The following is a 24,687-nucleotide window of genomic DNA, read 5'->3' as shown; positions in this document are numbered from 1 at the left end:
GAGTGGCCTCCCTTCGCACTTGGAAGAAAATCCAAACTTTTGTCTCTGATCCACAGGGGCCCACAGGACCTGGCCACCGCCTGTCTCTCTGACCTCGTCTTACACCTCACCTGCCCTCGTTTCGCACATCCCACCTCAGGACCTTTGTACCTGCTGTGCGGTTGCCCCAGAATGCTGTTCTGCCAGATTTTTGCATGACTGACTGTCATTATTCAGACCTACATTAAAACATCAGCTCTCTAAGAGGCCACCCACTGAAAATAGGTCCTTCCCCATTCCATTCTACCTCATTACTTTGTGATATTTTTAAAATATATTTGTATTGATTTCAGAAAGGAAGGAAGAGGGAGAGAGAGAGGTAGAAACATCAATGATGAGAGAGAACATTGTTCAGCTGCCTCCTGCATAGTCCCTAACCCGGAATCGAACCATGACCTCCTGGTTCATAGATGGATAATCAACCTCTGAGCCACACCCACTGGGCTCTTAGTAATATTTTACTAGTAGTAGATATCACTGCCCAAAATTATCTTACATGTATTTACTTGCTTAATATGTTTCCCCACCCCTGACCCTCTGATCAACAGGAATATGAGCTCCTTAAGCAGAAATCCCTTGTTAATCTCACTCATGGCTGTATCCCCAGCACCTGGAAGGGTGCTAGAACATAGTAGGTGCTTAAGAAATACTTGCTAAATTAAGGAATGTGTGAAAGAACAATCTCACTCTGGTTTATCAAATATAATTTTAGATGGAGTGTGCTCAGAGTAGAACAAAATTCTTTCAGTTCCAAATTCTCTCCTAAGGCAACACGTGACCCTAACATTCCATAGTTTGTGGAGGTGGTGGGGGGGGGGGGGGTTCCTGTAACATTCGTTCAGAGATGGGGGAATCTTATAATAAACTCAGCCTCTCATCTAGCCAACCTCTACTGATCCCATACTACGTGCAAGTTCAAGTCTAGATTCTGCCACTACAGCAATGAATAAGTGGACAGAAATTTCTCCCAGGTGGAGCTGCCAGTGCTGACAGGGGCAACATGGTGGGTTTATGAAAAGAACACAGGGGTTGGAGTCAGAAAGACCCCGATTTTAATTCCTGCCCCATTGTATACTAAACGTCTGTCTAGGCCAGCTGCTTGTCCTCCATGCATCTTACTTTCCTCCTCTATGAAATGGGCACACAGCTGACCTCCTGAGGTTGTTGAGATAATTCAGTAAGGCGATGAATGAATGGAATTTGCCCGCCTTCTACCTCCCCTTGGGATGAAGGGTCTCACTGTATTCCTTGGAAGATTTGAAGTCACCCCACACAGAGCCATGTGCATGGGCTCCAACCAGGGTCCAAAGGGGTTAATTTCAAAGGATGAATGTGTGACCAATTCAGGCTCCTCTTCTGGCCTTGATTCAGAGCAGCCTTGGGACCCTGCCCCTCCTGCTCCTTGTCAGTGAGGGCAGTTCTCTGAGAAGACACCAAACCCGCAGTTCTAGCCAATGCCCACAGTGCTGGGCGGGGTTGCACACAGCTCACCCTGTGAGTTGCCATGAAGTACACAGGAGTGTGTCAGGGCACATCCAGAGTATAAGGCAACCAAGTGGCACCTTTCTGTTTTCCTGAGATGCTGGGCCTTTGACATGGAGCAGGTCTCAGGGAGCTCTGGATCTGTGCCATCAGAAGCTGCCCCTGAAGGACGGTGACTTGGTTAACGCTATCACAGAGCAGGGCCCCTGGTCACCAAAGGATGTCACTGCACCCGCACAGAGACAGGCACCCCCAAAGCAAACAGCTGGGGGAGTACTTTTTCAATATTTCATGCTTTTGGACACTGTTGTCATCCTTCCTACCTGCCAGCAGCTATCCCCAAATAAAGGAAACCTCCCAGCATGCTCTGTTCCGAGAGGCACACACTCGATTTACTAAAAAGCTGGATGTTGGGCATGTTGTTAACCAACATCAGAGTCTAAGGGCGCTTAGGTGTTGGTCCCGCACTGTGATGGGGAGCACCGGGTGTGCCCGCAGACGGTCACCGGTAGGGGGAGGCATCACTTCCTCTGCCCAGGTCAGGACTGCAGTTAGCTGATCTGCACAGTTTCTCTGGACCAGAGCCATCAACAATGACAATAGTAGTCATCGTTGATAACGATTGAGGGCTTTCTCTGTCCCCAGTGCTTTACAAAAATTAATTTAATTCTCATTAGAGCTGTATGATTCAGGGACTCTTTCTACCCCCTTTTACAGACGAGGACGCTGAGGCACAAGACCCTGCCCAAGGTCACACAACTAGTAAGGGTTAGATCTGAGATTTGAACTCAGGCCGCCCAGCTCCTAGACCCCCACTCTGAAGCTCTCCATCCTGGCAGAACCGGATGTAAGCTCCTCAGAGCTCTTGAAAACACAGCCTTATCTATCCTGCCCACTGCTGCACCCCAACACCTAGTGCAGTGCCCAGAACTTGATGGTCACTCAGATGGAACGCATACTCTGGTCTCTGCAAATCTCACCACAAGCTCCCATTCTGAGCTGCCCGATGGAGGAAGGGGTGGTAGTCGCCCTGTTTTTCCTGACACCACAGCCTCCCACCTCTGGTCCTGGATCCGCCACACAGCCAGCACCAATTCCATCCAAGAATAAAATCCGTTATATAACCACATGGCAGTCGCAGGGGTAAATGGAGAAGCAACCTCAAAGTGTCACTCGGCCACTTTTAGTCTCCAACAGAAATCGATGGTCCAGTAGCTAGAATGTCTCCTCTCCCTGCGAGCCTCCCTGGGCGTGCAAACTTTCCTTCGTCTCCTTTCCTGGGTGCTCTCTCTATTTTATTTTATTTTATTTTATTTTGGTCGTGCACATTATTTGAAGTTACTATAGCAACGTGTCACCAGCTGGTATCGCATAGTAATGTTGGCATTTTAGGTAGCAAGCTCCCGAAGTTGGCTGTTTTCCTCCTTCTGCGATCTCATCACTCCCCCTGATCTCAGGTGAGTGGGGGACACATTGGCAGCAGCCATGCCCCTCCCCCTGTTCTGTTTGTGTTTCAAGGCCAGGGGAACCTTTAGCCTCTTCCTGGTTCCCCTGGCACTGCAGGGGTCCTGGCTGGTGTGTAGGTGCGTTTGCATCAGAGCTGGTTAAATAGGTATGTTAGGTTGAGTGTTGTGCACCGAAGCTATCAATGTGGTGGTGATGGTGATGATGATGATTTTTTTTATGCAAAGGAGTAGGATGATTTGGGGAGGGCTGCTCTCCTGATCACAATCATCTAGTAGCCCAGCTAATTAATATTAATCACACGATCCTGGGTTTTTCTTTTTCCCTCTCGCCTGGGCACAGTGAAGGGACCCCGACTGTTTGCCTTTGGAGCTTCGGCCCTCTCCCAGGTGTGCGAGACCTCCCACACACCGCTGGGCTGAATTAATGAAGAGGGCTGATTGTCTGGGTAGCTGGAGAGGCTTAGCAGCCCCTCATCAGCCGAGTGCCTGCATGATTGCACTTATTTTTACACGTTTGACCTAGTTTCACACCGTGTCTCCTCATGCTGTGATTCATTAGCTACGTTTTAAACCGCCCTGAGAGGAGCCGGGGTGACTCTGCCCAGCTTGTGCCAGCGTCTCGGATACAATTTCTCTCTGGAATTTGATATGCAGGTCCCCCTGGTATTCCGTTTTGGGAAGCAATTTCCCATCTGGGCGCCTGGCATGCTGCTTGGGTATGGATGAGTGGCTGCCTCATGCCTTGGTAGTAAATCTATGTCCACTACAGCGTCTTGGCCAGGGCTGGGAAGAGGCGGTCCTCACCAGCCTGGACTGCAGGGGACCCCTCCACCCCCCTGCTCCCCACGCAGCCCTCAAAGGCTGCTGACAGGGCTGGGGGTGTGGGCTGCTACACTATAAAGTTTGAGCTGTGCCAATGGCAGGAGTATCTGAGTTGCCGAGGCAGATGCAGTCTGACCATCACCCCCACCCCCAATTCCCCTCTCTCTTTCTAAACATTTAAAACATGGTGGATGCAGGGTATCTCAAACTTGTAGGAAGGGAAGGGGGCAGGAAGCGAAAAGGTGGATTTCCATGCCCAGGACACTGCTGATCTGGGGGACACGGCAGAGGAGATTAGTGCGAAACCATCATTCTGTCTGCGTGACAGAGGTTTTCTGGTTTTGATTTTGGTTTTTTGGTTTTTTTAATTTAAATGACTGGAGGAGCCCTTTCAAAATATGAACCTGCGGCTGGCATCTCCAGCCATTTCACAGATCAGCCAGTCACCCTGGTGGGATGTCTGGCAGGTGTGGCTCCAAGGTGGGCTCCACACCATGGGAGAAACAGGGGCGCTCCCCGTGGGAAGTGAAACGCTGTCATTTCTCACTAACAGCCAAATGCAGGTAACTTGTCCAAACTTCAGTCTCCCGCACTACTGAGAGGCACTCAGCCGGCGTTTCTCTCCGTGGCCGTTACAACGAAGGAAGGGACACGCTGGCAAAAGTAATGCTGACGGGTGGGCGAGCTGGAAGACCCCGAGCCGGTCCTTACACAAAGATAATGGTTTCTTTCATGAACCGGCCACTCTCTCTTGGTGGGGACCCGTCCCCCTCCCCCTCTCGATGTTTTTCTAAAAGGAAGCATGGAAGTTTCTCTAAACAAGGCTTCAGACAATGCAGCCCTTTCAAGGTAATGCCAGTGAACTTGAGCGCGGAGGTTTGTTTTTCGCCTTTTTGCCCCCTTCACATTCAAATCAAGCCTTTGGGAATGACAAGCATTCCCTTGCCTGTGCATTCTCGGGGCAGCCTGCGGCTCTCACAATGGTGGATTTCCCACCACACACACACACACACACACACACACACATACACACACACACACAGCGCCCAACCCCAGGGCTCCTTTACTCCAAAGCTTTAAAAGTAAACTACTGTCCAAGAGACGATCGCATTTTCTCTCACGGGATCATCCATCACAGAGAAGAAAGCCTGGCCAGCCTCTTACCTTGAAGCAGTGGTTACCTGCAGGGGAGGTCCTCCCGCGCCTTGCACAGCGAGCCAGGCTCTGGCCAGCAGCGGACTTACTCCACGAGAAGGAATAATAAGTCCTTCATGTTGTAATTTCCACTGTTTAGATGCAAGAAGTGTAGTGGGTCTGCTCACGTAGGAATAAATAAAAAGCCGAACAAACTGCTGGGCTGCTACCATGTGAAAGAAAAGACCTCTAGTGGCCACAGGCTGAATTCTTTGAGGAAGGGAGACAGGAGATTGGAGGGAGTAGGAAATAGTGTGTGTGCTCTTTCCCTCCTCTCTCTCTCTCTCTCTCTCTCTCTCTCTCTCTCTCTCTCTCTCTCTCTTTTACACACACACATACACACTCCACCTCCCAAACTTTAAGATTCCTCCTTTCCTGCATGCAGCCTGTCCAGAGAGATGCACAGTAACAAAGCCCGCGTCCTGGTTTAAGTGGGACCTGGTTAAGTTAGCAGTGATGGTGCTCTGTCTGGTTTGAAAGGGACTGACAATGGCACAAACTCACCCCGTCCCTGGGGGCCTGAGCTGGAGAGAGGCTCACCAAGGCGGCCTGGATGGCCAAGGTGGTCGCCCGGTGCAGAGGCTGGGGTCCCCATCACCAGACACAGCGTCCACGCTGCTGCCCCTGAGAGTCCAGCCTTGCACTGTCTGCAGCTTGCATGCTTTCTGAGCATCCGTGTGTGTGTGTGTGTGTGTGTGTGTGTGTGTGTGTGTGGTCACTAGCAGACCTGGCCTGGTGCTCGGAGGGCCCTGTGGTTGTCTTGAAATTCTGAATAATTTTTAACAAGGACTCTGCATTTTCATATCGTCTGAGCCCCACTAATTGCATAGCTGGCCTTGCTGATGGGGAAAGCAACGCCCCCCAAGCCCCGCTGCCCCCACCAACATCCTAGTTGGAAAGAACCAGAAAGCAAATGAGAGTCCCCATCTTTGGGAGCTACTTTAGGGAATGTGAACTTGAGGGACATTCGATTCCCAAAAGACTTCCTGTGGAGGGATAGGGAAGGCGCTTCCTGGGACATCGGGGCTATTCTTCCACCACCAACGACACTGCACATCGGTCATCTGGGAGAAGACTTTTACTTCATATTTTATATATATTTTCAACAAAGGAAAAAGTTGAGGGTCTTTTTGTTTTGGGGTGTGTTTGTGTGATTTTTTGTTGTTGCTGTTTTAACTAAGACAGAATTTGTGATACCAGACCTGCTTTCCTGGTTCAAGCATGGTACCTCCAGGCCCACCCCTCTGGTGTGCGGCACCCTTAACAGAGGGGCTCCCTGGAGACATCCATGCCTCCCCAAGCCGACCACCTTCCGCAGCCCTGTTCTTGCCTGCGCCTCATGGGGCTTCTGTGGCTCAGAGAGCAGTCCCACTGGAACCTCGTAGGAGGTAGTCTCCAATGGCCCACCCCACCCCACCCCACAGTGGGTTTGTAGACAGTACTTCCTTTCCCACGTTTCCAGAGCAGATCTCCCTAAATGCTGCCTACAGACACGAGACGTAGCAGGATACACACCGTGATACAGACTCGTAGGATCTGGGAGGGAAGAGGCAGGAAAGGGTGAGACATGGACTCCGCTGCCTGAAAGGATATGCTTCTCGCTCCTCGGAGCCCACAGGTCCTTCCAGACCCACCTGGTCTCCAGTCCTTGCATGGGTTCCCCTCTTGTCTGATCCCTCTGCTGCAGGGTTTGCTTCCTGATCGAGGGTCCTGTACTCGTCCCCTCATGGATGTTACTCTTACTTTCCCAACGAGTTCACAAGCTCCTGGGGAACAAAAACCACATCTTCTCATTTCTTTCATCCTCCATGGCCCTTGACAAGTGCTGGTCCTGATGGCTGCCGGCCTCCCAGAGGCTCGCTCATGGTGGTCCATGGAGAACTGCAGGGCATTCAAGGTGCTATCGGCCATTTGATTCTTCTGTGCACCTCTCAGGGTAGACATAGGTGGATTATTATCCCACTTTACAGGTAAAAAAAATGGGGCTTAGACATGTGCAATTATTTACAAGAAAATCAAACTGTCTCTAGGATCTTGATATGGGCTAGATCTCCTGACGCCAGCACAGTGCTCTGTCCCCAATGCCCAAGCAGCTGGAGAGGTAAAGATTGGGTCTTGTATTCTATCTGGAGCTCCTATTCCAGTCCCAGGCACATACTAGGTGCTCAGTAAATGCTTTTTGGATGAATGAGCTGATGAATGAGCCATAAAGAGGCATTTCCTCACAGAGAATTTCATATGATGATCTGGTAAGGATGCATTCTTCATCCCTGGGGGGCATATTTTTATAAAAATTATTTTTATTGATTTCAGAGAGGAAGGGGGAGGGAAAGAGATAGAAACATTAATGAGAAAGAATCATTGATCGGCTGCCTCCTGCACACCCCCCACTGGGGACTGAGCCCACAACCTGGGCATATGCCCTTGACCGGAATCGAACCCGGGACCCTTCAGTCCTCAGGCTGACGCTCAATCCACTGAGCCAAACTGGCTAGGGTCCTGGGGGCATTTTTATACTTGCCTGGGATAGTTGGGATATCTGAAGTCAAAGAAATGAACGTGAACCTCACAGTCTCCTCGCCATTATTTCACAACACTTTTCTTTGTTTCTTGCAGAGTCACTTTGTGGCGTGTATGACAGCAATCTTACACCAGATGGGCGACCAGCACTACTCCTTTTACATTGAGACCTTCCACTCCAGCTCCGAGCTCGTGGTAAGTCTATAGGATGCTGGGGGCAGGGCGGGCGGTGTGAGGGAGACATGTCACACTCGGTTCTCAGGAGTTTGGGACAAGAAGGGCTCCACTGTGGACCTTGAGAAAGTGTGTGTCCAAGTTTACAAATGGGACTGCGTGGTTTGCTATTCTCACTCCCCTTCAGGCTGGTACACATCCTCTGGAACATGCCCACATCAGAGATGAGACCTGAATGTCAAGTCATGATTCATCAACAAACATTTGTTAATGAATTTGGGGGCTTACCGGCATGCATGTTTGAGTTGCACGGTCCTGGGCTCGAACCCAGGATTTGTCCCAGTTAGCTGTGTGACCACAGGCGGTTAACCTCTCTTCGGCTTTAGTCTCCCTATCTGTAAAGTGGAGATAATATCATTTATGTCACAGGGTTGGAAGCGGGTTCAATGAGAACACAGCAGCTCTGAGATGCTAAGTGCTCAGGAACAGACAGCGAATATGACATTATGACAATAAACGCATGGAGGAAGGTGGCCTCTGAACCGCTATCTTCTTCTGGCCTCTCTGCACTCACTGGCTCCAGGATGACTTCATCAACACGGAGCCCAGCCCGGCAGTCCCAGGGCACAGCAGGCCCTACGCCCTCAGCGTGGTCACCTTTGCCATCGCCTCCCTACGGCCATATTCAGGGGTTCTGCCCTGGGAGCTCACTTTCCACTCTCCTTGGAGAGACCAAAGACACCAGCATTGGACAAGCCTCAGAGAATGCCCCATAGAAAGGGAATCAGTAGGAAGCCAATTGCTACCCTTTCATTTATCTGGGGGAGAGATTCTCCTTATTGGAGGGGGATGGGCAAGAAATGGAACCTCCTTCTGGATATAAAACAAAAGTAAAGCTTAAAAACATAAGTTTTCCCCTCCCTCAAGTTCTCTGTCTTGGGACATGAAAATAAAAAGACCAGATTCATAATTTTTGACCCCCAAATGGAAGGAAGGATGGGAAGGAAGGTGGGAAAGGGAGTTACTTATTGAACACACACACTTTCTTATATAACCTCACGACAGCACGACATAGGTGTGACTGCTCACTTTCCCAGGCCTTCTCCATTCCCACAGGGCGGGGGTGTGTCTGTGAGGGTATCCACACCTATTCAGGTGACAGCAGGATGAATAGCAGTGCTCGCCATCATCATTATCATCATTGGGCACTTAGTGAACAGCACGTACCAAGGCCAGGCTCTGTGCAAAGCGTCTTCTGGTGCTCACGCCATTGTCACGGGGACCCTCTGGGCGAAGGCTGTCCCCACGCTGCTGAGGCCGAATCTGGGGCTTAATGCACTGCGGTAATTTCCCCGAGAAGCAGAGATTGCTGGAAAGGAACCAATCTTATTTCCAGAATTTTGCAATTTACTATGAAGCAGTGGTTTTCGAATGACATTCCTCCCAGCCCCACTACCTCTCCCACACACACACACACACACACACACACACACACACACACACACATTGCGACCTCAGCTCTTCTACTTTTATCTAGTTTATATATCAGGTTCCAGGTAAGATTTTCTCTGAACAAAAAATTCTGCTGTTAAAATCGTATGAAAACCACTGGCGCAAGGAAAGCTCCGGCCGGGTGTCCCAGGTTCTGAGATCTTCCCTGAAGCGCACAGGTGAAGGCTGCATGACTTCCTCCCTGCAGATCAGGAGGCCCCCCCGGCAGTGGCCCTGATCCCCGCTCCGTGCATTTGCCTTGCACTTGTGTTCCCCACAGATGGAGAGCAAGTCTGGTCAACTGCATGACCCAGTGGGAGGTGCTGCGGTCCACTCAGAACCTCTGCGAAGGAGAGGAAGAGGTCCCTGCCCCACTTCCCCTAATCGCCCGGGCTCGTGTCTGTGACACATGAATTAGCTGTGTTTACAGTGCTGCTAATTCAGTGTTCATTTTAATAATAGTTTGTTTGCTCAATGGCCTGCGATGCTTTCATAGAGTGTAGATCATTTCCTTCTCAGATACATATTTGGGAAGATGATTATAAAATTGCTACAGCAGTGAAGGCACTTATGTCTTTACTCCCAGAGACAGAATTAATGGTGCTTTGTTTTGAGAGCGTTATCACATTTCGTGTTCCTGTTCCACTTGTATTTGTGAAACAGACTCTCGGTAACCGACTTCAAGCTCCCATTTAAAAACCCACTGCTGTGGACTTCATTGGATTTATCTAATGGAAGGTTACGCCCTTTCCCTTTCTGCCCCACCAACGATTCTAAAGAAAAAATATCAACAGCCAGCAAGACCTGGGCGCTCTGAGTCTGTCCCTACAAAACAAGATGACAGATGTGATTTTTTTTTTACTATTTCAGGACTTCTTGATGGAGACATTCATCATGTTCAAGGACCTCATTGGGAAGAACGTGTATCCCTCAGACTGGATGGCCATGAGCATGGTTCAGAACAGGTGAGCCACCCGGCCTCCTCACGGCCCCAGCACCCGCAGTCACTCTGAAGGACGCTGGCGGAGATAAGGCAGGATACTGTCTCCCTGATGAAAGGAAGTCAAAGTGTCCCAGCTCTTCTCTTTCTACTTTTAATCCCTGGGAAACTCCTCACCAATCTTGAAGTTGGTGTGTTTCTTAATTTTTTTGTTCCTCATGCCTCTTTATATGCTGACCTGGCTACTCCCCCACCTTCTCCATTTTTCAAATACCAATGATTTAATTTAATTTTTTACTTATTATTGATTTGAGAGAGAAACATTGATGTGCTGTCCCACTTATTTATGCATTCATCAGTGGATTCTTGTATGTGCCCTGTCTAGAGTTCGAGCCTGCAACCCAGGCATATTGAGATGATGCTCTAACCAACTGAGCTACCTGGCCAGGGCTCAAAAGCCAATTAAAATATCATACTTTGTCTGTGAAGCCTTCCCTAAATTCTTGGGACAGGAGAGCTTAAGGTCAGCCTTATTAAAATTATATTACTTTAGTTTTTTTTCAAAATAATAAAATACATTATGTGACATGTGGTAAAATAAGTGTAGGGAATATTGGATTAAACAGCTTTGAAGGAATTTCTGTGCTGCAAGACTTCTCAGAGCCTTTAATATGCTAATATGATCCTCTAGTTGAGGATTTAGGATATAGCATTTCACAGTTTTCTTTGCCCATGGAACCATCTGGTATATATATATATATCTGTCTCTGTGTGTATATATAATACCTATTAACATCTCATAAAATACCAATATAGCTCAAGTGTGACTCGGATCCCACATGGCCCAACTCAACATTAGATAAAAGTAATTACACACAATTTCAGTCTTTAATGCTTTCTCTCAAGTAATATTATTTCCACCAAATGAAATTCAAATCATAGCACTCAATACTTTACAATATTCCCTTTCTCTGGTCTTCTGATATTTCTTAGATTTCATGATTTACCCAAGTCTCTCTCAGAACCTTATTCTCAATTCCTACTCACAAACTTCTTTAAAACTGGGTCTTCTTGGCTTCTCTCCCCCGCCCCTGCTCCCCCCCTCCCCGTCCCATTCTCTCTCGCTTACCTTTGCTGTCTTATATCTGTTTTAGGTCCTTCCGATGGAAAGCTCTTTTCTCTACACTCACTAGAAGCTTTGTCTCTCTCTGCCGATTATCCTCTTTCTGTATCTCAGAAGCCAAGAATTGACTGCAAGGACAGAAATATCCAGAGAGGGTGGAAGAAGGGGAAACGGAAGAGGCAAAAGCAGAGCTCTCTTTAGTGGGAGGCAAAGAGGGAAGACTATGAACATTTCTATGCATGAATAGTTTTGTCGTTGGATACAGTCTGAGACTTTCTATCTCATGTGCGCCTAAGAGCTGACTCCAGTCCCAGCTGGCCTCTGTCCCTTCCTTTTCTGTCCTCTGAAAAGCTGCCTTCCCTCTACCTGGATGCCTAGGTGCCTAGCCATGTGACTTGATAAACACACCTGCCCACAGTGCTCCTGGGGCCAACTTTGGAGACCGGAGGAAGGGAGGAGAGGTTAATCAAGGACAAAAGAAGTATCTGTCGGTGTATCCCAGCTTATGGTAGGAGGAGGAAAATCAGCCCAGCAACAAAATGTCAGAATCCTCAGTCTGGGTTAACCTTGTCCTGATTCTCCTGTTTGCATCACGTAGGTGGGAGGCTGGCTTTGCAATGACTAAAATGTTGGTGGAAATTAGGTCCAGGCCACATCATGAATCAGAGGCAGGTCCCTTCCTGGCCCTATGTCAGGGCCAGCTTTCTGGGCATGCAGACTATACAGTTGCATAGGACTCTCTACCCTAAAGGGTCCCCTGCCATGCCTGGTTTAATGCCCTGCTGTCACCACACTGAAATTCTGAATAATTTTTCAACACAGAGACTCGCTTTAACCGTGAACTGAGCTCAGCAAAATATGTAGCTCGTCTGCCTTATGCCAACGCGCAGTCATCTTATGTTTTGGTGGCAGCCGGCTCCTAAACTGTGTGTGAATCCCTTTGCTGTCTGCCAGCTGGTCAGTAATGTCTTGGGGTTTTGCCAAATTACATGAAGCACCTGGGTGAGTCATCTATGACTCATCCTACACTTCAGATACTTTCAACTATTCACCGTTATCTACTGTTTCATCCATCTATGACTTTGCATAAACTATGACTCTCCTCCCTTCTGGACCAAACTCAGCATGAAAGCATCCTTCAAATTCTTGACCATGTCATTTCTCCTTTGTGTAGCCTTTTAGGACTCCCTTGTGATAAGACAATGTGTTCCCTCTCTGTGTTTCCATACCTACCCCTATTAGAGACCTTCCTCCCACTGTACTGTGATTCCCGCTTCATATGCATGTGAAAAATGCTATTCATGTGACCCACCTTTGGAACTGGGTGGGGGCGGGGGGAGGGCGGCTATAGTTAGTTCTACCCAAAGCACAAAGACCAAGAGCAAAGGGGGAGGTAGGGGAAATTGTCCTCCAAGGAAAATCTGGGAGTTGTTATGAGAAGGAGGAATGGAGGATGGACAGGCAAAGCAATGCAGAGACATTCCCTGCTGAGCAGGCCACCCCCCACTTCTGAGTTGTCTTCTCTCATCCTGGAGGAAACTGGGGGAAGAGCTTTGGAGAAATGTTCCCTCCGGAAATCCCAGCTCGCTGTGGGCTCTAGTCTTTTGGGGGGACAGGCCTCCAGAGCTATATAGTAATCCTTGCTTCTTGATGCCTCTAAAATTAGAATTAATCTTCTAAGGGATCTGTGAAAGTGGGATTGTCTCCAAAATATAAATATTTGTGTCTCTTAAGGATCAGCTAAGTATTTATATTTCAGAAACACAGCCTGAGTGTCCAAGGTCTTAGCTCTGCCACCTTCTCTTTCTTGGGAAGTCACTTAATCTCTTGGAATCTCTTTGGTACCGTGCTGGAACCTCGGAGGAACCCACCAAAGGGAAGCGCTGGCATCTCCAGGTGCAGAAGCAAAGGCAGCCTTGGGCTAGAGAAGCGTGTACCTAACGTCAACCAGAAAAGACGCTCTTGTCCTTGCAGGCTCATAGGTTAGTTAGTAGCATTCCTGCATCTTCGGGCCACAGTGATCCCCTACAGTAATGGGACACTGGACATATTATCACTGGTTTTGCTTTTTGTGTCAAATGTTCTAATAGCGAACAGGTATTGGGCACCTAGATCCACCACTGGCATGAATACATTCCATGTATTAGCTTATTTCATCTTCACAGCAACTTTGTGTTGTAGAACTGTTATCCACATTTTACATCGGAGGAAACTGAGGCGTGGAAGAGATGAGGAACTGACTCAGTGTTACACGGCTAATAAGAAACAAGAAGCCACGCAAAAGGAGCACATGCTCTTACTCTCTACTGCTTTATCCTGTAAAATAGTGAGGCTGGGATCATCGCGTGCATTGCACACTCGCGCCAGCTGTATACTAGTATTTATTGGCCCAGATAGCCGAAAGAGGCCCGAAAAGGTGAATTGCCCAAGGTCATGCAACTAGTTAGTGAAAAAGTTCAATGTAAACTGAACAAACAAACAAAAATCATGCACCAGATCAGTATTCCCCAGGGCACCGTTTTCAAAAATAATGGCAGCCAAAGCTCCATTCATTCATGCAGCCAAGGCAAACTTCATGTGTTGGTCAGTCTGTACATTGCAATTTCCTCCCTCCCTCCCTCCCTCCCTCCCTCCCTTCCTTCCTTTCATGTATGTTTGTTATAAGGTACCTGTTTTTATAACTTCTCTATTACCACTTATGATCTATATATGCATCAGTCATACAGAATGTATCTGCTTGTTGGGGAAATGTAGGCACTTTTCAGATTTGAGATCCCATGGCTGTGCGCTGTTTGTGTATGCAGACATAGTCACATGTCTACTGCGAGAACGGCCGCCTGTTAGAGCATTTTTCATTTTGGTAAGAGGCAGCATTCAGAAAGATCTGATTTATGGGACATGTTTAATTTTTAAACGACTGAATTCTTTATAATATTGTCAATTAAAAAAATTCTGCCTAGGAACCTCCTTTCTCCTCTTCCATCGCCACCTCAATTGGGAAATCTAGCATTTTGAGGAGGCTTGAGGATTTATACACATCCCTAGAGTTGCTCTAAAGGGAATCATCCACACATAGTCATCGAATGTCCTGACATCCAGGGGTCTAGGGAGGGGAGAGACCCATTTATGCTTTGGTCCCAGGAGGGAGGGACTTGCGGAGTAGTTGGTGAGACAGTGATATGCCCCGAGAACAGTGACCAAGTGCTGCAGTCACTGTAAGCACCCAGAGCACAGAGAACGACCAGAGAAGATAGGATAGGATTGTAGACTGCCAGGGTTCAAGGCCTGACTCCACCATTTAATAGTGATGTGATCTTGGGAAGAATTACTTAATCATGATGACTCAGCTTTTCTCACTCTTAAATGGGGCTAATAATAGTACCCATCACAGAGGACTTTTATGGGGACCAAAATGAAAGGAAATAATACATATAAAGTATTCAGTACAGTGTTTGACACATAGCAAGCATCTCATAAGTGTTAGCTGTTATTTTTACTTTTCACATTCCTGTGGTCTGAGGATACCGAAAATATTTCACAGAAGAGGCACATCTGGGTGGGTCTTGTCTACCTTTATCAGTGACGTATTTCAAGGTCTCACATCGTCTCAAGCACATAATGGGCCTGTAGTAGGGCCCCGGGAGTTGGCTGTAGGCAGTTAAGTAGGGCACTGCGCAGCAGTCCTGTGCAGGCTCCATCAGTCGGCTGATAAGTCACAGGTGCCCACTTCCCTTCTCCTACACACATTAGTTTATGTGCCCCCTCCTTTTGTAGGCCCGACCCCCCTCAACCCATGGTCACCAGAAGGAGGTCTCCATGGTTCATTAGCCAGCACAGTCTACCTGACCCGACATGCGCTGGCCACAGCACACCAGGTTCCGGAGCCTGCTGTGTCCCTCACTGGAATCCTAAATTACAGAAGTGTCCGGGCACTCGGGGGGAGCGTGCCCTGACACTGAGTGTTTGTAGCCTCCGGTCCTCCTGCCTCAGAGCGGCAAGGTGCCAGGTAGTTAAGGACAACGACCCCTGACTTGTCTCGGGGACTCCCATATGCCAAGGTAGTGGCCATCGGCTTCATAGACTGCCTGCCTCTCCATTTATCTTCACACCCGCTCATCCTACTCAGAGGCAGGTGAGGTTCCAGAGGTCAGGCAGCCAGCTCTAGGCCAGAGCATCTGAGTGCACCTTCCCTCCCTCCGTCCAGCCTGAAGACTGGGGCTGGGACACTCAGGAGCAGACACTGGGACTCCTGGTGGCCTCCAGTCACAAGGATCTGTGCTGCCTGGGAGAGGGAGGAGGAGGAGAAGTAGGAGGAGGAGGAGGAGGAAGAGGAGGTCCAGCGCTGCAGTGAGGTTTCCTGGCAAGCGCTTTCCAAGGCACCAACCTTGGGGCTGGCCCCTCTTTCCGCCAGTTCTTCCTGCTCCAGCAGCTGACTTCCCTTGCACGTGGCTTCTGCTTCCTCACAGAATCATCTGCTCTTGGCTCCCACTCAGGGCCCAAGTTCCCTGCACTCTCCCCGATTGTCCTGCTTTTGGGCTGTCTAAAAAGGTCAGATTTACTGCTCTCCAGGCCTGGGTACCCACACTGGGTACCCAAAGATCACTCACAGGCTGCTGGCCATACAGGGAAACTGCCTGAGTCGCATTGGCCCTGTGCCCACCGAGCTCGGGCAGGCAGAGCAGCAGGCTGCCCGGGGCACAGCGTGCAGGGCCCTGTGCATGGCAGCGTGAGGAGCACGCCCAGTGCCAGAGACCATGCAGGCTGCCTCCCGGGATCCAGGACATCTTCCAGGTTCATTGCACAGGCTTTGGAGAAAGAGAAACCCGAGACTGGAACTGCACTCTGCTGCGTCTTGGCTGTGTGAATGTGGGGAGATTATTGGATCTTTCTGATGCTCCGTTTCCTCTTCTGTTAAGTGGCTGCAACAATAGCATCTACCTCCATCTGTAGAACTAAATGAAATATTGTCTGCAGAGCACCTGGCACAGGGTCTGTGAAGGGTGGCGATGGGACTCCCATCACTGCTGTTATTAACGAAGGGAGCGCACAACGTGGGTTGAACAGAATCACAGAGATTTCCTTGCGGACAGAGGGCCTGGTGTTAAATAGTGAGGTGCCGGAGGCAGCATGCCTTCGTTTAAACCCTGATTCCATGGTGTACCGATTGGCTTATTGGGAAAGTTACCTAAACTCCCATCTCTAAAGCGAAAACAGTGTCCAGCTCAGGAAGTCACTTGAGAATTAAAAAAGAAAGAAAGAAGCCATGCGAAGAACTGAGCACAGAGCACGCCCTTGGCAGCTGTGGCTCAGATCGTTATTGATCTCTTAGAGCTGCTACACATCACAGCCGAGATGCGGGAGGGGCTGGGCTGAGAACTGATCCTGAACTTGGCTTTCAACAAGTCAAGTTCACTGTTGAAAGTCACAGAAAGAGTTGAATTGTTTTCATTCTAAACCACTTCATATTAGTGCTGAGGCTTTAAGTAAAATTATAAGAGGAGGAGGAGGAGGAGGAGGAGGAAGAGGAGGAGGAGGAGGAGGAGGGGGAGGAGGAGGAGGAGGAGGGGGAGGAGGAGGAGAAATATGAAGAAGAAAAGGAAGAAGGAGGAGTAGGAAAGTAGGAGGAAAAGGGGTGGAAGAGGAAGAGGAGGAGAGATGGAGGGAGGAGGAGGAGGAAAATGATGAAGAAGAAGAAGAGGAAAAAAGGAGGAGGAGGAGGAGGAAGATGAAGAACAAGAGGAAGAAGGAGGAGGAGACAAAAAGAACGACTTTTCTAAACCCAAACATGGGAAACCAAAGTTAGGTGATACTCTGATTTCCATAGAGCGGCTGCAGAAGAATCCTGAGAGAGAAAACTTTGTTTGCTGTCCCCCAGGCCCTATCTGCCACCAGTCCCCACCATCAGCACAGGCCTTTGAGAGCTGGGGACAGGTTTAGGACAGCAACCAAACGAATGACTGTCACCAAAACTACTGATAGCTGTGTTGCTGCTGAGGATGAGTCAAACTCCTCATGTCGGTGTCGTATTAGAGAGTCTGAAAGGTTTCTACATAATATGACAGCCACTCAATGCAGTTCCCTCTGGGGAATCAGATTCTAATCTATAAGGAGAAAATATAGATATTTCTTGGAAGGCATATTAGGAAATGACAGAAGAGCTGAACCAAGGAAATGTCACATGTTGGCAGCCTGACAGGATGGAGGACTTTGTGGGACTGTTGTCTCCTGTCGTTGCATGGTCCTGCCTGCTCATTGTCCTCTGCCTGTTTGTTTTGCTGTCAGTCCCTGCCTGCGGGAGAAGAAGGCAGCGACCGAAGGGTCCTGAAGTGGCCACAGCTTCCCCAGGCGCCATGTAACAGCTCTATGCTTAGCACTTACCACACAGCGGCCTGTGGACGAGGTTACAGTACTGCTGTTTCACAAGCAAGGAAACTGAGCTATCACAGGTGTCACGAACATGTCCCAAACCCACACAGAGGGGAAGTGGCCAAGCCAGAAATTATATCCAGTCATGTGTGTCCATACAAATCTTGTGATCCCGATGCATTGCCCTCTTTGTTCAGCAAACATTTGAGTGTTCACTAGCTGAGGGTTCCTCATGAGCAACGAGTGATCCAGCAGTTGCTGTAGGTGCCCTGCCCACACTCTTGGTCCAAAACACCTGCCCTGTTGGTAGACATTTCCTGTCCATCCTGAGAGCGCCCTACTTCTTTCATTCTCTGGGCTTCCTCTGGCTGCAGGAGAGTGTTCAGCACCCTGCAGGGAGGCCAGAAGTACTAGGAACTTAATATCCATAAGGGCAACTTTCAATCTGTGAGGGGCTGGCATGAATGGACACATGGCCCCGCCCCCTCACCCCTGGGAGGGGACATATCTATGTGCAGGTGGGTTCTGCACAGTCTCCCCCAGGTTCCTACGCAGCATGGAGTTTCAATCATTATGCAAAGCAATAACCTTCAAATAAACACTTCCTCCCCTCGCTTCCCACTGTGTCTCAGGGAGACCAAATAGGCGTTTTCCCTGGATCAGCCGCCCCTCAGAGAAATTGTTGGTTGTCCACTGTCAATCAAGAATTACAGGCAATAGTGCAGGTGAGATCTGGCCGCTGGCCGCTAAGATTTTACAAGCACATCCACACACAGTGGAGACTTGGCCAGAGCCGGGCAGGTAGCAGTTGGGAGACGGCTGCACAGGTCCAGCAGAGAAATGACGGTGGCGTGGTCAGGTCAGTCACAGCAGGGTCCTGAGCAGTAGTCAAATTCGGGACATATTTTGAAAATAATGTTAAGAGATTTTGCTGGCAGGCCAAGTGTAGGACCTGACAGAAAGAGAACAGTTAAGGGTGCTAGTGAAGGCATGTCTCCCCCCTTGAGCAATCAGAAGAACGGGCTTGTCCTTAGCTGTGATGGAAGACTACAGAAAGAGCACATGTAATGGGAGTCAGTTTTTGACATGTGTGTTTGAGATGCCTGTTGGTCATCCAAGTGACAACAGAGAGCAGAGAGCTGGGGTGCAAGCTGGAGCCAGGGAGAGGCCGGGGTGACGGTATAGACATTTGCGAGTCAAAGGCATGTAGATTGGAGCGTAGATGAGCTCATGGAGGGAGCCTCTGATTTCAAAGAAAGTACAGCCAAGGAGGCCCATTACTGAGCCACACAAATAACTACCCCAGACCCCAGACCATGATGAATACTGGGAAAGGAAGTGGCAGTGAGTGTCCTTCGGGGACACAGGATGCCGCAGACCCTGCTCCATGGAGATTAGACGGGGAGGGTATTCTATACAGAGGTGGAGCATGTCTGGGAACTCAGAAAACAATCAGAAGCACAAGGGAATGGTGAGAAATGCATCTAGAAGAAAGGAAGGCTGGGGTCCAATCCTGGAGGGCACTGACTTTGAGAGAAAGAGCTGGGATTTATCCTGTGGGCAGCGGGGGCCATGGGGTGGGGCATTGGCATGATTGGAGCTGACTGGTAGGAGCTCTTGAGGCGGAAGGGGCAAGAGATAGGAGGCTGCAGGACCAGTTAGTGGGGCTAGGTAGGAGAGGAAAACATTTAAGAAGAAACACAATTTGTCCTAGCCGGTTTGGCTCAGTGGATAGAGTGTCAGCCTGCGGACTGAAGGGTCCCAGGTTCAATTCAGATCAAGGGCACATGCCTGGGTTGTGGGCTCCATCCCCAGTGGTGGGCATGCAGGAGGCGGCCAGTCAATGATTCTCATCATTGATGTTTCCATCTCTCTCTCTCCCTCTCCCTTCCTCTCTGAAATCAATATATATATATTATAAAAACATTTAAAAGAAGAAACACAATTTGACAACAGGCATCAAAACGTTAAGTGTGCATAGCCTTTGGCCAGTATTTCCACTCTGAGGAGAAGACTGGAGGAGAGGTGTGGAAATGGGAGGTGAAAGTATGCAGATGAGGGTCATTGACACACTGCTTGGAACAGAAGAGGCTGTGAAAGCACACGAAGGTCCCACAGCAAATGACTGATTAAATAAAGGGCGACACAGCCACACCATGGAATGCTTTTCAGTGATTAAAAGGGATGATATATATCTGAGTTCACTGGCATGAAAGGAACACACAATGTATTGCTGAGTGAAAAAGACAGGCTGTGAAACAGCATTTATCGTTTAACCCCATTCATCAAAACGGTATCTGTAAAATATCAGTTGTGCATAGAGTCTGGGGAGACCTCTGAGATTGCATTCATCAAAACACCAACGATGGTTTACTTTAGATGATAGATAGGATTCGGTGGTGTGTTTCTGTTTGTTTAGGGAGGGGGCTGTTTCTCTCCTTATCTTTCTGGATGGCATGAATTTTCTGCCCTAGGCATGTAGTAGTTTAAACAAAAGGCAATACTAGTACAAATTTACTAACGGAAGTCAAACAGATGGTCTTTGAGTTCTTGCAAGGCAAACATGGCCCCCAGTCTACAGTGTGAGCAGGTGGTGAGTGGGTCGGCTGACCTCTCCCTTGGGTCAGGACGCTCTCTGAGGGATCTTTGGGGGAGGGGAGGGTTGCCTGAGATAGAGGGTTCAGATGGCCTGATGACCTTCTCTCCTCCTCCAGGGTCTTCCTGAGAGCCATCAACAAGTTTGCAGAAATCATGAACCAGAAGTTCCTGGAACACACGAACTTTGAGTTCCAGGTGAGTAGTAGGCACCTGAGTGGGCATCTTGGGCTGGTTGCTTCCTCAGACACATTCCAGTACACACATGGGTATGCCATGTCTCTGGGGCTGCCTCAGAGGGGTGTGGCAGGGAGGGAAGTGCTCAGGGTTTGCAATCAGGCCCCTGATTAAATAGTCAATAGCTGAGCAGCTTATGTAAATGTGACTGCATAATGGATCTTGTGGTAAGGAGACTTGCGCTGCTTCATTTGTCAGAGTGGGCACCACCTTCTAAAGATGGATCATGTTTTCTTACTTTTCTATTCACTCATAGACACTGAAATATAAAGCTCTCAGTACATCTATGTGACTCCCGATTCCTCCAGAAGTCACTTGTGCTCAGACAGGACCTGGGGCCTCCGTGAGACACAGCCCCTTAGAGCGTGTCCCTGGGGCTAGCACAGTGGCATCTTCTCAAAACGCAGGCAAGAAGAGCCAACTCTTCAAAGCCTATGGAAAAGTCCATGTTGCTACCTCTAGCTGGAGATGCAAGAGATGCCCAGAGAAGTGGGGGTTTCATACCTGGATCGTTTGAGATTGTGAGCTGTGTGACTTTAGGCCAATGACTTGACCTCTCTGTGTCTTAGTTGCCTCCGCATCAAATTATGATGCTAATTGTAGCTACCTCATTGGCGTGTGGAGAGGATTACGTGAATTAAGTCACTGAAAGTTCTTAAAACAGTGCCAGGAGCATGATAGCTATTATAGTCGCTCATTATAATTATGCTCATTGGTATCACTTTGATGGTGATGGTGATGATGGTTCTGAATGTGTCGGGTCTGGGAACTCATATGTCAGTTCTCAGTAAGCAGGACTGGAGGGAGGCATCTTTCTGGTCACCACAACATTGCCTAGAGCAGTCAACCCTACCAGATTTTGTAGCACTGGAAAGTGGCCAGCACTACACCATGAGATGTCTCTTTTTTCTAACGAGACTTCCATAGATATTTATTGATAAGTACTCAAGAACAGGACCATTTTTCAACCTTATCTGTGTCCTGCTCAGCCCATGTTCTCCTCACCTCCTGTGGAGCGGATTTGTTCTCTGTACCCTGCCTGGAACACGCCTCGTCTCCTTCTCCTGGTTTCATTAATTATGCATTTGATATCGGCAGGAACAGCATCCATCACTGGGCCCTGCCAGCCCTGGCAGCCACTGCCCAGAGGAGGGGCAGGTGCAATGAGATGGTCCCCCGTGTCTTTTCCAGAATGGTGGTTTTCTGATTCAAAGGGCAAAAAGCAAGAAGCTCTGTGGGGCCACTCTGTAGGTGACCAGACCAGAGAGTTACAGCAATGATGTCTTCTGCTGGGGCCAAAATAATTTGCATCTTTAGGCCCTGCTCAGGGTGCTGGGCCCTGGCCTTCCCATCCATTTGCCTGCTCAGGGGAGACCAAGAGAGGATTTCTAACTAAACTCACTGGGTTTTTTGTGTAGGACTGATAGTCATGGGTCTAAGCTATTGCTTTGAGGGATTCAAAAGCAAAGCAGAGCACAGCCTTGTCCTCCAGGGTTGCGAAGTCTCAATAGGGGGCTGGAAATCCATCTTCTAGCAGCAGCCAAGCCTTGGAAAGAGGTGACTAACTTTTACTAGGCACCTACTTAGGGCATTTTGATGCTCATTATAACCCCATTAGGTTGGGATATACCCATTTTATTGGTGAATAAACTGAGTTTCAGAAAAGTGGTTGGCTTTTCTGTTAAAGGTCATCTGACCACTCAGTGGGGTGGCTGGGAGTCAGGCCTCTCTGTAAAGCCAAGCCCTTTCACTCCTCTGCACTGTCTCTTAGGAGCAGGTGCCTGTGCCTCTACCAGACAGCTCTGTTTAGCTCCAGAAACACTGTCTGCCCTGGTTAGTGCTTGCTGGCCCAGGGACAGGCAGCTGTATGACAACTGGCTGTAGGACTGGATCCTCCATGTAGGAAACTCTGATTGGCCCAGGAATCCATGCTTACACCTCGGATGTGCTCTTTGGTCCCAGGAAAATTGCTTCTGCCTTAGGCACCTGTCTGAATGCCACTAAGATCCCTCTCTCTCCTTGGGAAGCTCTAATTGGCTCTGAGTTTGGCAATTCCAGCCTTGGCCTTGAGGCATTTCTGGATTAGCTCTGGGGCACTGGACCACCTTGGGATCATTTTTGAACCTGTACTGAGAAGCCACGAAATGAAGCTTCTGGGATATTCCCAGCCATTAGAGGAGGAATGAGGCAGGCTTGGTCTTTATAATGAAAATATAACCAGTAATGGTAAAAAAAAAAAAAAAAAAAAAAAAAAAGTGCAAGAGGGAGCACACACATAGAGGGAGCACTCACCGAAGCCTAGAAGAGGCCCACAGCACCGCCTGCCTAGAGGCCTACGGTGGGACGGTGGGACGAGGGACAGCTCCACCAGGCAGAAAGATGGTCACAGGCTTGGGATGGCTTCTTCAGCCCTGCCTGCTTCAGCTTGAGGGCCCCAGAGAGCCTCTGGCCTGATGTCCCTAGCCAGAGTCCATGTCTGGAAACTCCCACTCCCAGAGTCCACAGTATCCCCAGAATGGTCCAGGCAGTTGCACCCATTGCATTTCAGCAGCACCATGTGCCGGGCACTTTTTCCCTCCCAGTTGGAATTTGGGGTAAAGAATAATTCAAGGCCATTAGAAAGAATCTTATAGGAACAAAACTCCTTGCCCTCTCTGCTATAAAATTCCAGATGAACCAGGAAAAACCTTAACCAACAGTAAAGGGTAAAGGAAACTGAGGGAAGAGAACAGTGGTTAAAAAATTAAGTGCTGGAGTGAGACGAACGTGGGCTCAGATACCAGCCTCACCATTCTGCAGCCGTGGGTCCCTGCTCCCTAAAGTGGGGAATAACAATACAAAATCGGAGTTTCTCGGAGGATTTAACAACAATGCCTACAGAGGGGGCTCATTAATGAACTTGTTCAGCAAACACAGGCGTCCCCCCACAACTTTAACAGCTGATAGCTCACTTTTGAAATGAAATGTATTTTGATACACAGGGCCCTTATCATTATTCAAGTGCGTGCATACATTCTTGGGGGGAGACACCCTATGTTCCCTGAGCACACGCTGGGTCAGACACAACCCTAGATGCTGGAAATAGAAGAGTGAATAGACAGATAAGATTCTTGCCTGCGTGGTGCTTGCATCCAGCTGTGGAGACAGGACATAATTAGTTCCCCTTAAAATATGTCGTAAACCCTATGAACAGGGCGTGATGAGGGCGAATGGCGGGCGGATCTCCTTTAGCCTGGGCGACCCGGGGAGGCTTCCCAGGAAGGGATGTTTGAACTGAGATTGCAAGACTGAGTAGGAGTTTGCCAGGCAGAGCCTTCCTCATTTAGTCCCTGTGACCACCCGCTTTGGGTACTATTAGCCTCATGTTCCAGGTGGGGAAACTGAGGTTTCCAGCTGTAAGGAAACTTGCTGGTGACAATGGATCTGGGAGTTGCCTGAGAGGATCTGTGAACACAAAGGATAAAAGCAACCAAAAGCAACACAGAGGCCCTGTGTCTTCACACTTGCAGCTCCGGCCATAGAGGCTGCATTACAGTCTCTCGTGCACAGAGATGCAGAAGCAAGGATGTCAGCTACAGCTCTGATGCTAACGGGGGAAAAGGTGGAGTCAAGCTAAATGTCTACAGTGGAAGGAATTGGTTAAAATGGAAGTACATCCTTAAACAGAATGCCATGCAGCAATAAACCAGAAGAGAGCAGATCTGAATATGCTAATATGCAAACATCTGCAAGAGAGATTTATGAGAAACTAGCAAAGCACCACAGATATTAGAAAAGATGTCTATACATACATTATTTATATATAAATGATTTTTGGAAGGGTAGCCAGGAAATTGTTAAGATTTTCTTCTGGGAAATTAGACAAAGGTCCAAGCATGGTAGGATGGAAATATCTTATTTAATATTTTCTACCATTTAATTTTTTACAATGTGTGTATTCTATAATTTTTAAGAGTCAATTAAAAATAACTAAATTCAGGTTACAGTATGATTTTGGCTGGGTTTTACTATTTTACATCTGTGAAATAAGGGCTTTGGATCAGATAACCCTTAAATTTATTCCAGCTCTATGCTTCTGTTGTCCTATGATTTCAAAATATTTAATTCCTAATCAAAAATCTCCTCCCCCGGGAAAAGGGAGCCGTGTGTTTTGCAGAAGCCCCTCTGGCTTCTCCGAACCAGCTGAGATGGGTACTTAGTAGAAATGCCACCAGGCAGCTTGAGGCAAGGAGGAAAGA

At 48.6% G+C, this 24,687-nt stretch overlaps 1 protein-coding gene across 2 annotated transcripts in view; it reads left to right on the top strand.

The window, feature by feature from the left end:
- The window catches only part of DOCK2 (dedicator of cytokinesis 2), a 374,655-nt gene that overhangs the window by 282,053 nt on the left and 67,915 nt on the right, over positions 1–24,687 (top strand). For both annotated transcript variants that reach the window (XM_036312510.1, XM_036312509.1), the window contains exons 28-30: positions 7,620–7,718; positions 10,059–10,153; positions 20,332–20,410. In XM_036312510.1, the coding sequence (XP_036168403.1) occupies positions 7,620–7,718; positions 10,059–10,153; positions 20,332–20,410 (273 nt within the window). The remainder of the gene's footprint in view (positions 1–7,619; positions 7,719–10,058; positions 10,154–20,331; positions 20,411–24,687) is intronic.

The sequence above is a fragment of the Myotis myotis genome, unplaced genomic scaffold, assembly GCF_014108235.1.
Source record: "Myotis myotis isolate mMyoMyo1 unplaced genomic scaffold, mMyoMyo1.p scaffold_m19_p_6, whole genome shotgun sequence".
In the NCBI taxonomy this organism is placed as follows: domain Eukaryota; kingdom Metazoa; phylum Chordata; class Mammalia; order Chiroptera; family Vespertilionidae; genus Myotis; species Myotis myotis.
The sequence above is the reverse complement of the archived record's forward strand: the minus strand, read 5'-3'. Positions and strand labels throughout refer to the sequence as shown.